Source organism: Salmo salar, chromosome ssa14, assembly GCF_905237065.1.
Source record: "Salmo salar chromosome ssa14, Ssal_v3.1, whole genome shotgun sequence".
Lineage (NCBI taxonomy): Eukaryota > Metazoa > Chordata > Actinopteri > Salmoniformes > Salmonidae > Salmo > Salmo salar.
Genome location: NC_059455.1, coordinates 56,701,088 through 56,715,397, shown reverse-complemented (window position 1 = coordinate 56,715,397; position 14,310 = coordinate 56,701,088). Strand labels below are relative to the sequence as shown.

General features: G+C 45.3%; 1 protein-coding gene across 4 annotated transcripts in view; it reads left to right on the top strand.

The window, feature by feature from the left end:
* LOC106570121 (histone-lysine N-methyltransferase 2B) overlaps nt 1-14,310 on the top strand; it is a 96,610-nt gene that overhangs the window by 21,122 nt on the left and 61,178 nt on the right. For all 4 annotated transcript variants that reach the window (XM_014142152.2, XM_014142151.2, XM_045694603.1 and 1 more), the window contains 10 exons: nt 15-1,565; nt 3,937-4,166; nt 7,412-7,486; nt 10,799-10,955; nt 11,112-11,346; nt 11,523-11,584; nt 12,246-12,503; nt 12,853-12,968; nt 13,743-13,850; nt 14,057-14,170. In XM_014142152.2, the coding sequence (XP_013997627.2) occupies nt 15-1,565; nt 3,937-4,166; nt 7,412-7,486; nt 10,799-10,955; nt 11,112-11,346; nt 11,523-11,584; nt 12,246-12,503; nt 12,853-12,968; nt 13,743-13,850; nt 14,057-14,170 (2,906 nt within the window). The remainder of the gene's footprint in view (nt 1-14; nt 1,566-3,936; nt 4,167-7,411; nt 7,487-10,798; nt 10,956-11,111; nt 11,347-11,522; nt 11,585-12,245; nt 12,504-12,852; nt 12,969-13,742; nt 13,851-14,056; nt 14,171-14,310) is intronic.

The window sequence follows — 14,310 nt, the reverse complement described above, 5'->3', positions numbered from 1 at the left end:
CCTCTCGTTTCTAGGCAGTCTTTTCCAATCATCATTATTAAAGCCTCCCCTAGCTCCAGAACTTACAGCGAAGCTTAAGAAAAGTGGAGGCAAGGTCTCTGAAGAAGAGGTTGGAGAGGGTCAGGAAGAAAATGCTGTGAAACCCAAAATAGTTGCCAAACTGGCAGCCCAAAAGAAATCCATCAGTTCAGGGTTTAAGTCTACAGGAAAGCAGGCTACTGGGACAAAGGCCTCAAAAAGCAAGGGCAGTGCAAAATCGGATGGCTCTGACTGGAAAAGGGGAAGGAAAGCGGTGGAATCGTCTTCAACAGCCAGAAAGAGGAACAGGCAGGAACAAACAACTAAGGTAGGCAGGGGAGGCTCAGGGTCCAGCACAGCCCGACCCCAAAGCAGCAGAAACAAGCAGGGTAAACTGGTGTGGACCCTGACAGTGGTCAAGGGCAAAGGGAAGACTTCCAAGGTCAAAGAGGCTGGGGAGGTAACAGCAGACAACAGTGAAACAGACAAAGTTAAGCCACAGAGGTCTGGGAAGAGGAGAAAAGGATCTCAGCAAGGGGACAAGGTTGAAGCTCAGTCTAGAAATGGACAGAAGACCACGAATCCCAACACCGCTTCTCAAGGAGTAGCACTGTCTCCTAAACCTGTGAATACGCAGCAGAGGAAGAGGGTGTCCAGGGGAACTGAGGATTCCCCTGAGGTTGGAGCTGAACTGGGTCAGGAGCCAGCAATACCCCTGGAAAGAAAGAAAACACCACCATATAAGCGTAAGTCCATATTTGGCTTCAGGAGGAAGCCCAGTAATGTGCACAAGCTTAGTCCGCCAGTTTCTGTTGTGAAACGCTTCCGTCGTAAGGTTGTCTTCGACACCTACGTGCCAGAGTCGCTTCCAACCCCAGTGAAGCAGGCGGGACAGGAGGCGCAGTGGGAGAGAACCGGGACAGAGGGCAAACCTCTCCTGTCCCCTGGAGAGATCCAGCAAAGAGGCAGCAGTAACATCTCCTTGCCTGTGGTGAGCGCCAGGTCTTCACGTGTCATCAAGGCACCCAAGAGGTTCCTCCATGACGAGATCATATCCTTGCCCAGGGGCTCCCCGAAAAAAAAGTGCCAATACAAGGTGGAGGAGGATGCCATGAGCCTATCCTTTTATGATTCAGACAATGATGACATTGACAACTTGTCTCGAACTCCAGGTCAAAATGAGTTCAAACCTGAAGTTGATGGCTCAACTGGTAAAAAAACACTTAAGACCAGCCTTTCCTCAAGCCCAGGCTCATCCCACCTCGAGGTCTATGAGAGACTCAAGAAGCTGACCCTCAGCCTGGCCCAGAAGAAGAAGAAAGGCCTTAGTGCTGCTGATGGTGAAACCACAGAAGAAGCCCAGGAGTACCTAAGTTTGACCTCGCCGGTGAGGAAGAGGGGGAGGTTCAAGCTGAAGATGGAGGACCTCAACTCTCCTGGGGTTGTGAGGAAACTGGCGGTGCTAGTCAGTAATGCTGCTGCTGCATCTCAAGCTGCTTCATCTGAGACTCTGGAGGAGGCAGCAAATGACACAGAAAATGTCCAAGGTAAGGCCATTTCTGTGCTCAGTTAAATGTATTATTTCCTAAAGATCCATTAAGCAAACATCTATTTTCTTATTCCAGAAAATTATTTGGACTGTGATTTAAAGTAGAATTCTTAGATGTTGTCATGCAAATACAGTACATTCGGAAAGTATTCAGACCCCTTCCTTTTTTCCACATTTTGTTGCGTTACAGCATTATTCAAAAATTGATTAAATAAAAAAAAATCCTCATCAATCTACACAGAATACCCCATAATGACAAAGTGAAAGCAGGTTTTTAGACATTTTAGCAAATTTATAAAATGTAAAAAACAGATACCATACTTACATAAGTATTCAGACAACGCAGGACTGTCTTCGGGACAAGTCTCAATGTCCTTAAGTGGGCCAGCCAGAGCCCAGACTTGATCCCCATCTAACATATCTGGAGAGACCTGAAAATAGCTGTGCAGTGACGCTCCCAATCCAACCTGACAGAGCTTGAGAGGATCTGCAAAGAACGGGAGAAACCCCCCAAATACAGGTGTTCCAAGCTTGTAGCGTCATACCCAAAAAGACTTGAGGTTGCAATCGCTGCCAAAGGTGCTTCAACAAAGTACAAAGTAAAGGGGTCTGATTACTTATGTAAATGGTATATTTCAGTTTTGTAAATGTTTCAAAAAAACTTTGCTTTGTCATTATGAGGTATTGTGTGTAGATTGATGAGAGGGAAAAAACAATTTAACCTCTATGGGCTATGTGGGACGCAAGCGTCCCACCCCTGGTACACCCTATCAACAACAGGTGAAATATCAAGAGCGCCAAATTTGAAAACAATTAAATGTCATAATTCAAATTTCTCAAACATACAACTATCTTACACCCTTTGAAAGATAAACATCTCCTTAATCTAACCACGTTGTCCGATTTCAAAAAGGCTTTACGGAGAAAGCATAAAGTTAGATTATGTTAGGACAGTACATTGAAAATAGCTGTGTGTAATGTTTTGTCAATGCAAAGACACGCGTCACCAAAAGCAGAAAACCAGCTAAAATTATGCACTAACCTTTGACAATCTCCATCAGATGACACTCCTAGGACATTATGTTAGACAATACATGCATTTTTTGTTCTATCAAGTTCATATTTATATCCAAAAACAGCGTTTTACTATGGTGTTGATGTTGAGGAAATCTTTTCCCTCCAATACCGCCAGTCAAATCAGCACAACAAATTAAATAATTACTATTCGAAAACATTGGTAAAATATTATATTGTCATTCAAAGAATTATAGATTTACATCTCTTGAACGCAACCGGATTGCCAGATTTAAAAATAACCTTACTGGGAAATCACACTTTGCAATAATCTGAGCACTGCGCCCAGAAAAATACGCTTTGCGATACAGACTAACCGCCATGTTGGAGAGATCGAAAATACTATGTAAATAATCCATTACCTTTGATTCTCTTCATCAGATGTCACTTCCAGGAATCCCAGGTCCATAACAAATGTAGTTTTGTTCGAAAAAGCTCATAATTTATCTCCAAAAAGCTCCGTGTTGTTAGCACATGATCTATGCCCGCCGGACTTGTCTTCATGAACGAGGGGGAAAAAAATATTTACGTTCGTTCAAACATGTCAAACGTTGTATAGCATAAATCATTAGTGCCTTTTTCAACTAGAACATGAATAATATTCAAGGCGGACGAATGCATTCTCTTTTAAAACGTATTGGAACAAGAGTACCCAACATGAACTCGCGCGCCAGAGTCTAATCGGCCACCACCGTTCCAAGGCTCTTGTTTGTTCAGTTCTCACAGTAGAAGACTCAAACCACTTTCTAAAGACTGGTGACATCTAGTGGAAGCCATAGGAAGTGCTCAAAGATTAATAAGCCCCTGTGTGTTTCAATGGCATAGGCTTAAAGGTAATTCAACACATCAGGTATCCACTTCCTGTCAGAATTTGTCTCAGGGTTTTGACTGCCACATGAGTTCTGTTATACTTACAGACACCATTCAAACAGTTTTAGAAAATTCAGAGTGTTTTCTATCCAAACCTGAACAATAATATGCATATTCTAGCTTCTGAGTTGGTGTAGGAGGCAGTTAAAAATGGGCACATTTTTTTCAAAATTCTCAATACTGCCCCCTAGCCCCAACAGGTTAACCCATTGTAGAATAAGGCTCTAATGTAACGATGTGGAAAAAGTCAAGGGGACTGAATTCTACATATTCATAGGATGGCGCGGTACAGCTTGCAGTGTAGCTTGTTAGAGGGCTCTGGTTAGAAAGTAGTGCACAATATAGGGAATAAGTTGCCATTTGCAGGTTTGATGTCAGCCTTTGCAAATTAGTCAGAGGGACACTTGCCTGATTCTTCTCCCCAGGGGTGGAGGCTGCTGCTGACGGGGATTACGAAGGAGAAAGCCAGGCTGATGATGGGGTGGTGGTGGAACAGGGGGGCACCAGCCATCGGAGCAACCTCACCAGCACCAACAAGAGGATGTTCCATCTGCTGAAGAGGGCCAAGGTCCAACTCATTAAGATCGACCAGCTGAAGAGAGCCAGGCTGCAGCTTGTGAAGATCGACCAAGAAAAACCGATGAAGTCATCACAGGTGAGAATCGGTGACCTTGATTTACCCTGTCTGTGTCACAAATGGCACCCTATTCCTTAAATTGTGCCCTATGGGCTCTGGTCAAAAGTAGTGCACAACTTGGGGGAATAGGGTGTCGTTCCAGATGCAGCCATTGATTCACCCTGAATAAGCAGGGTTGTTGCCATAGGAACTGCAATCTGGGCCCTAACCAATTACATAGTCAATAGGTATTCAATGGAAAACCACTCGCATCAAAAAAAAATCACACTTCCTGGATGGATTTTTGTCCGGTTTTCGCCCTCCATATCAGTTCTGTTATACTGACAGACATTATTTTAACAGTTTTAGAAACTTCAGAGTGTTTTCTATCCAATTCTACCAAGCATATCCTAGCTTCTGGGCCTGAGTAACAGGCAGTTTACTTTGGGCACGTCATTCATCTGAATTTCCAAATACTGCCCCGTGTCACTAAAAAGTGAAGCATCTCCAATCCAAAATTAAATCTAGAATCGGCTTCCTATTTCAGAGCAAAGCATCCTTCACTCATGCTGCCAAACATACCCTCGTAAAACTGACCCTCCTACCGATCCTCGACTTCGGCGATGTCATTTACAGAATAGCCTCCAAGACTCTACTCAACAAATTGGATGCAGTCTATCACAGTGCCATCCGTTTTGTCACCAAAGCCCCATATACTACCCACCACTGCGACCTGTACGCTCTCGTTGGTTGGCCCTCGCTTCATACTCGTCGCCAAACCCGCTGTCTCCAGGTCATCTACAAGTCTCTGCTAGGTGAAGCCTCGCCTTATCTCAGCTCACTGGTCACCATAGCAGCACCCACCCGTAGCACGCGCTCCAGCAGGTATATCTCACTGGTCACCCCCAAAGCCAATTATTCCTTTTGCCACCCTTCCTTCCAGTTATCTGCTGCCAATGACTGGAACGAATTGCAAAAATCACTGAAGCTGGAGACTCATATCTCCCTCACTAGCTTTAAGCACCAGCTGTCAGAGCAGCTTACAGATCACTGCACCTGTACATAGTCCATCCAACTACCTCATCCCCATACTGTATTTATATATTTATCTTGCTCCTTTGCACCCCAGCATCTCTACTTGCACATCATTCATCTTCTGCACATCTACCATTCTAGTGTTTAATTGCTCTATTGTAATTACTTCGCCACCACGGCCTATTTATTGCCTTACCTCCCTTATCCTACCTCATTTGTACACACTGTATATAGACTTTTTCTACTGTATTATTGACTGCATGTTTGTTTTACTCCATGTTTAACTCTGTTGTATGTGTCGCACTGCTTTGCTTTATCTTGGCCAGGTCGCAGTTGCAAATGAGAACTGGTTCTCAACTAGTCTACCTGGTTAAGTAAAGGTGAAATAAAAAAAAATAACCAACACAACACTGCATTCAGGATATAAAGTGAATGTCTTTGCCAAATGTTTTTGCAGTTTAGTGCCTTATTGCAAATAGGATGTATGTTTTAGAAAATGTACTTATTCTCTACATGCTTCCTCCTTTTCATGCTGTCATTTAAGTTAGTATTCTGGAGTACCTACAATGTTGATTCATCCTCTATTTTCTCCTATCACAGACACAACTGTTTTGGTCACCATTGGCCTCATGGTGAAATCCCTGAGCGGTTTCCATTCTGTCCAGCAGCTGAGTTAGGGAAGGACGCCTTTATCTTTGTAGTGACTGGATGTATTGATACACCAGCCAAAGTGTAATTAATAACTTCACCATGCTCAAAGGGATATTCAATGTCAGATTTGTATTTTGTTTTTACCCATCTACCAATAGATGGCCTTGTTTAAAAAAAATATTATTAACCCATCCCTCTTCAGAGGACAAAAGTCGTTTTTTAAACCGTTTTTTAGTTATAAACTCAGCAAAAAAAAGAAACGTCCTCTCACTGTCAACTGCGTTTATATTTGTATGAACATAACAAGATTCAACAACTGAGATATAAACTGAACAAGTTTCACAGACGTGACTAACAGAAATGGAATAATGTGTCCCTGAACAAAGGGGGGGGGGGGGGTCAAAAGTAACAGTCTGTGGCCACCAGCTGCATTAAGTACTGCAGTGCATCTGCTCCTCATGGACTGCACCAGATTTGCCAGTTCTTGCTGTGAGATGTTACCCCATGCTTCCACCAAGGTCCGGGAACTTGCAGGTACATTTGTGGGGGGAATGGCCCTAGCCCTCACCCTCCGATCCAACAGGTCCCAGACGTGGTCATGGCTCTTCGCTGGTCATGGCAGAACACTGACATTCCTGTCTTGCAGGAAATCACGCACAGAACAAGCAGTATGACTTGTTAAGCACATTTTTACTGTTGAACTTGTTTAGGTTTGCCAAAACAAAGGGGTTGAATACTTATTGATTAAAGACATTAAAGCTCCCCCCCCAAAAATGTTGTAAAGATTGGAAAAATAACTCCACTTTGACATTATAGGGTTGTGTGTGTGTGTAGGCAGTGACAAATATAATTTTAATCAATAAAAAATTCAGCCTGTAACAACAAAGTGGAAAAGGTCAAGGGGTGTGAACTTTCTGAAGGCACTGTAGAATCATGAGGAGAGCTGCTGCTACTCTCTGTTTATGGGGGGGAGAAAAAAAACTATGAATTGAAATGTATGCATTCACTACTGTAAGTCGCTCTGGATAAGAGCGTCTGCTAAATGACTAAAATGTAAAAATGTTTATCATATATGCCATGTCACTTTAACTATACGTTCATGTACATACTACCTCAATTGGGCTGACCAACTAGTGCTCCCACACATTGGCTAACCGGGCTATCTGCATTGTGTCCCACCACCCGCCAACCCCTCTTTTACGCTACTGATACTCTCTGTTGATCATATATGCATAGTCACTTTAACCATATCTGCATGTACATACTACCTCAATCAGCCTGACTCACCTTTGTCTGTATGTAGCCTCGTTACTGTATATAGCCTGTCTTTTTACTGTTGTTTTATTTCTTTACCTACCTATTGTTCACCTAATACCTTTTTTTGCACTATTGGTTAGAGCCTGTAAGTAAGCATTTCACTGTAAGGTCTACACCTGTTGTATTCGGTGCACGTGACAAATAAACTTTGATTTAACATATCGTATCAGCACCTAAGTATCGTGAGCTTCCTGGGAATTCCCAGCCTAAGTTATTAGTCTGTTTCATTACTATGACACTGAAAGGTCATAGTTTAATTGTTACACCCTTGTCTCTTTCAGCTCCTGTCTGGATCGGTAAAGCTTGGTCCCAGAGATTTAGGAGGGGGAAGGAGGAGGAGGAGAGGCTCTGCTCAGGTGAGCCTATGTTTCCTGACCCTGGCTGTGTTGTGTTTTTTCTAGCTGCCTGTGACGGTCTCATTCTTTGTCTCTGTTTGATGCTTATGTGTTGTTGTTTATAGTACAGTGTTTTTTAATTGAATCAACATTTTACCAGGTAAGTTGACTGAACACATTCTCATTTACAGCAACGACCTGGGTAATAGTTACAGGGGAGATGAATGAGCCAATTGGACCCACACGACTTAAGTATAATGGCGCCGGTGTGGATGGTTGCAGTTTTATTGGCTCTTAACCAACTGTGCTATTTTGTTCGTTTTTTTTCTCGCTTTGTTTGTAACTTTGTACATAATGTTGCTGCTACGGTCTCTTATGACCGAAAAGAGCTTCTGGACATCAGAACAGCGATTACTCACCTCGAATTGAACAAATCATTTTTCTTTAATGAGTCGGACGGGAAGGATCTATTCCAAACACCCGTACAGCCTCTCATCCCTGTCATTCGCTGGAGAAAGAAACAGAGATCTCGCGGAAAGAGATCAGGGTGCCTTGTGAGGATCAGGCGACGAGTGGCTTATCTGCCTTTGTCATCCGTACTGTTAGCTATCGTTCAATCGCTGGAAAATAAATGGGGCAAACTGAAAGCACGTATATCCTACCAACATCACATTAAAAACGGTGTAATATCTTATGTTTCACCGTGTCGTGTGCTGAACGACGACATTAATAACTTACAGCTGGCGGGTTATACACTGCTGTTCTATCGGCAGGATAGAACAGCAGCCTCTGGTAAGACACGGGGCGGGGGCCTGTGCATATTTATAAACAACAGCTGGTGCACGATATCTAAGGAAGTCTCAAGGTTTTGCTCGCCTGAGGTAGTATCTCATGATAAGCTGTAGACCACACTATCTATCAGTTTATCTGGTTTTTTTTGTAGCTGTCTACATGCTACCACAGACCGATGCTGGCACTAAGACTGCACTCAATGAGCTGTATTCCGCCATAAGCAAACAGGAAAACGCACATCCAGAGGCGGCACTCCTAGTGACCGGAGACTTTAATGCAGGGAAACTTAAATCCGTTTTACCTAATTTCTATCAGCATGTTAATGTTAAATGTGCAACCAGAGGGAAAAAAATTCTAGATCACCTGTACCCCACACACAGAGATGTGTACAAAGCTCTCCCTCGCCCTCCATTTGGCAAATCTGACCATAATTCTATCCTCCTGATTCCTGCTTACAAGGAAAAATGAAAGCAGGAAGCACCAGTGACTTGGGTCTATAAAAAAGTGGTCAGATGAAACCGATGCTAAACTACACGACTGTTTTGCTATCACAGACTAGAATATGTTCCGGGATTCTTCCGATTGCATTGAGGAGTACACCACATCAGTCAATGGCTTCATCAATAAGTGCATCGATGATGTTCTCCCCACTGACTGTTCGTACATAACCCAACCAGAAGCCATGGATTACAGGCAACATTCACACTGAGCTAGCTGCTGCTTTCAAGGAGTGGGACTCTAACCCGGAAGCTTATAAGAAATCCTGCTATGTCCTCCGATGAACCATCAAACAGGCAAAGCGTCAATACAGGACTAAGATCGAGTTGTACTACACCGGCTCCAACGCACGTCGGATGTGGCAGGTCTTGCAAACTATTAGACTACAAAGGGAAGCACAACCAAGAGCTGCCCTGTGACACGAGCCTACCAGACGAGCTAAATAACTTATATGCTGGCTTTGAGGCAAGTAACAATGAAACATGCATGAGAGCACACTGTTTCCCGGAAAAGCTGATGATTACGATCTCCGCAGCCGATGTGAGTAAGACCTTTAAACAGGTCAACATTCACAAGGCCGCAGGGCCAGACGGATTACCAGGATGTGTACTCCGAGCATGCGCTGACCAACTGGCACACCGTTCATCTTCATTGACATTTTCAACCTCTCTCTGTCCGAATCTGTAATGCCAACATGTTTCAAGCAGACCACCATAGTCCCTGTGCCCAAGAACACTAAGGTAACCTGCCTAAATGACTATCGACCTGTAGCACTCACGTCTGCCATGCCGTCTGCCATGAAATGCTTTGAAAGGCTGGTCATGGCTTAAATCAACACCATTATCCGAGAAACCCTAGACCTACTCCAATTTGCATACCGCCCCAACAGATCCACAGATGATGCAATCTCTATTGCACTCCACACTGCCCTTTCCCACCTTGACAAAAGGAAGACCTATGTGAGAATGCTATTCATTGCTTACAGCTCAGCCTTCAATACTATTTGTGCCATCAAAGGTCATTACTAATCTAAGGACCCTGAGACTAAACACATCCCTCTGCAACTGGATCCTGGACTTCCTGACGGGCCACCCGCAGGTGGTAAGGGTAGGTAACAACACATCCGCCACGCTAATCCTCAACACTAGGGCCCCTCTGGTGCGTGCTCAGTCCCTTCCTGTACTCCCTGTTCACTCATGACTGCATGGCCTGCCAAGACTCCAACACCATTAAGTTTGCCGATGACACAGCGGTGGTAGGTCTGATCATCGACAACGATGAGCCAGCTTATAGGATGGTGGTCAGAGACCTGACCATGTGGTGCAAGGACAACCTCTCCCTCAACGTGATCAAGACAAAGGAGATGATTGTGGACTACAGGAAAAGGAGGACCGAGCACACCCCTATTCTCATCGACGGGGCTGTAGTGGAATAGGTTTAGAGCTTCATGGTCCTTGTCGTCCACATCACCAACTAACTAACATGGTCCAAGCACACCATGACAGTCATGAAGAGGGCACGACAAAACCTATTCCCTCTCAGGAGACTGAAAAGATTTGGTATGAGTCCTCAGATCCTCAAAAGATTTTACAGTTGCACCATCAAGAGCATCCTGATGGGTTGCGTCACTGCCTGGTATGGCAACTACTCGGCCTTCAACCGCAAGGCACTACAGAGGGTAGTGCGCACGGCCCAGTACATCACCGGTGCTAAGCTTCCTGCCATCCACGACCTCTATACCAGTTGGTGTCAGAGGAAGGCCCTAAAAATGGTCAGACTCCAGCCACCCTAGTCATAGACCGTTCTCTCTGCTACTGCATTGCAAGTGGTACTGGAGCACCAAGTCTAGGTCCAACATGCTTCTAAACAGCTTCTACCCCCAAGCCATAAGACTCCTGAACATCTAATCAAATGGCTACCCAGACTATTTGCATTGCCCCCCCCGCCTCTTGAATTAGGCCATTTGTGCTGCGGCTGTGTTTAGGGTGGAATTTCTTTACAATAGTTTAATTATAATTTATGACAATGTTTCTGTTCCCATAGGACCAACTCCCTGGCGGCCCACGCATCAAGCACGTCTGTCGGGCAGCAGCGGTGGCGTTGGGTCAACCCCGTGCCGTGGTGCCTGACGATATCCCCAGGCTTAGCGCTCTGCCCCTCAATGAGCGAGAGGGCATCACCACCTCACCAGCTGTAGAAGGTAACATTTTGTTTATGAAGCACGCTGATAAGAACGGTGGTTACCTCTTATGTTTTCTTGATTTTAGCGTTGTCCATTCAGGTATGTGACGTTAGCGCAGTGACCTACGTTTGCAAAGTCATTTAAGGTCATTTTTGGATCTCGCTCTGTTTTTAGGCATTGCGGATGACCCCTCTGACTGCACGGTCAGGCACAAGATGACAAGACAGAAGCACAAGTACAGCAAGCAGCGGAAGTTCAAGCGGAACTATAACGAGGTTGGTCCTGGGGGCCGTGCCACCCGCTGTGGGACCTGCCAGGGCTGCCTGCATGAGGGTGACTGCAGCACCTGCTTCAACTGCCTGGACAAGCCCAAGTTTGGAGGGCCCAACACCAGACGCCAGTGCTGTGTGTAAGTGACTATACCTAGAATTGTGGCCTCTGCTCTCACTTTTCATCCACTCATGGACACACTCAAGCGCGCACACCGTTTTTAATTTCTATAATCGGCTCTAGTTGTCTTGTGTACAAATTGAACATGGCACCTATTTTTAAATGGTGATGATAAATATGTCCCTGTGCCACCAGGTTAAAACGATGTGTTCGGATTGAGGCAAGGAAAGTAAAGCGCGGCATCAAGCCATTCACAGGTTTGTTGTGTTCTTATGTTTAATACATCTATTTATAATATTTTGCATTTGTAATTTAGCAGACACTCTTATGCAATTATTGCATTCATCTTAAGATAGCTAGGTGAGATCACAATCGTATCAAGTACGTTTCCCCTCAAAGTATTTATCAGCAATGTCAGTGCTGGTAGGAAAATACAAGTGACTTTTTCTTGGGAGTGGGGCATTGGGGGTGCCGTGAGTTATTTAAGATACCATACCTCTTGAAGAGTATCAGATGTTTTCGGAAGATGGGCAGGGACTCCACTGTCCTGACTTTAGGGGGTAGCTTGTTCCACCATTGGGGTGCCAGGACACAGAAGAGCTTTGACTGTGCTGAGCTGGAGTTGCCCTCCCGTAGGGGTGGGAGGGCCAAGAGACCAGAGATGGCGGAACGGAGTGCTCGGGTTGAGAGAGGTTAAGGAGGGGCAGTTCCCCTTGCTGCTCTGTAGGCAAGCACCAGGGTCTTGAAGAGGGTGGAAAATGTACTAATGAATAACGCCGCTTGTTTGTTTTTGCTGTTCCTACCAAAAACATTGACACCGTTAACCGAAAGCCGCACTAGAACACTGGCCTGCCTCATGGCCCAAATATTCAGCCAGTGTTTTTTAGCTTTAACACTGGGCTTCTCTTTGTCGTGCAGTCCTTTCTAGGCGGCGGCGCCAGACGTCAGCTAATGGCCTTCAGTCCAACAATAATGTGTCGGCGTCCTGGGGAGAGGCAGAGGAGATGACGGCCCCTGCAACCCTTGGAGACTGCCTGAGGCCTTCCACCAGGAAGCAGCCGAGGCGGAACGTGACGCCACGCTCCTACAGCAGCCTGCTGAAGTCTGACTCGGACACAGACGGAGAAGGCGTGGTTAATAGTCCTGTAAAGAATCCTGACGCTCCCAGCAGCAAAGGTAATGCCGTACACCGGGATAGGGGCCGTAGTGTATGGATGAAAGTATAGGTCGATGCACATTCGGGCTTCTCCTTTTGAGTTGGACCACAACAAGATCCATTGAACTCCATCCTTGAAATGGTGTTATTTGACAGGTAGAGTTGAAGGATGTAAAGCCATTAGCCAAGCAGATCAGAAGATTAGTGGTGGATGTTGAAGTCCATAGTAATTGAGATTATGGATGACAGTGATTGAGAATAGAAGTGCAGGTCAGAAATTCCAAACAAATGTTTTTTGAGTCGTTTCAAGGTATTGGTTTGAGTGGAGACTTTGTTATTCATTTTTATGCTTTAAAACCCTTTTGACAGATGCTGCACCCTCTGGCCTCCTAGCACCTGAAGATGGCCCAGTGCCCAGTGAATTTGTAAGGCACCGCAGACCTGGGCCACCCAAAGGACTGCTGGGCCGATGCAGAGCCGACAAGGTAATGACTCGTATAACTCTGTTCTCATGTTGGAAAAGCTTACCCCTTTCACATTCATCCCTGATGCATGCATTATACCTTAAATAACTGCTCCTCTGGAATCTTCCTTCATGTTTTTCTGGAACTTAATTGAATACTTTATAGTCCATAGATGCCGTGACTCTTTCCATGTTTCTCTTGACTGGCATGACCTATGATTTCTATCTCGCGCTCTCTAACAACGTTGACTACCGTTGGTGATTGGACCTCTTTCTTTTCCTCTGATTCGACTTGGCATGCCTTAACTCTGATCAGGCTTTTCTAACCCTCTCTTAACTCTTCTCCTTCACTTCTCTTAACACTTTATTCTCAAAGTCAAAGGCGGTTTTGGTGGTTCTTCTTCTCCATCTTTCCTCTGCCTTGGCCCGCCGCTTAGCATATGACCGTGGTCGTGCTGTAACGCTGGTCCCCCACTCAATGGCTTAAGCAGTCCCCCCCCCTTCACATGCACAGGGGAGCGACTCAGAGGAGCACCGCCCAGGGCTGTTGGTTACAGAGGGCCACCTAACAAGGAGCCCCAGCGAGCCCTGCCCTCCCAGGATCCCACTGCTGCGGTTACGGCGGCGCCTGCAGGTGCAGCTGCAGCGACTGCCCCCATGTGTGGTGCAGTCGGTCATGCAGAGGGACGAGGAGTCGGATGACGAGTCTTCGCAGGAAGAGGAGATGACTGTTGTTAAAGAGGGAGAGCAACAACACAATCCCAGAATTGATCCCCATTATGTCCTTCATTCCCAGAATGCTGTGGAAAACATGTCAACAAACATCCTCACTGCGCTAACCAACAGACTCTCCCAAAAGGGCCACTTGAAGACCGGGACGCACAGGATCCGCGTGGACTTTAAGGTGTGTATCTCTCTCTCACACTCACTCACTCTTTCACTCCATCTCCCTCCCATATAAGCTTTCTTAAAAATGTGAAATTGTTTATTTTCTTATTAACTCATTGCCAACTGTCTTTCTCCTTTTCTTTGCCTCTCATCTACTCTTCATGAATGACTGCAAAATCATAGTTTATTAACTCACAATAACTTATTGTGTTTCTCTCCCAGGAGGACTGTGCCATCCAGAACGTGTGGTTGATGGGCGGTCTGAGTATCCTCACCTCCGTCCCCGTCACCCCTCAGCCTGTCTGTCTGCTCTGTGCCAGCAAAGGACACCATGAGGTAATCATGGAAAGGGATCCACAGATTATTCAGTGCCTGTGTTTGCAGTATTATCATTCAAATGATCACATTTCATTGATAGATAAGTATTACTCTGACCGTTTTGAGGAAAACAAATTAACTAGGAAGTACACAGGAGA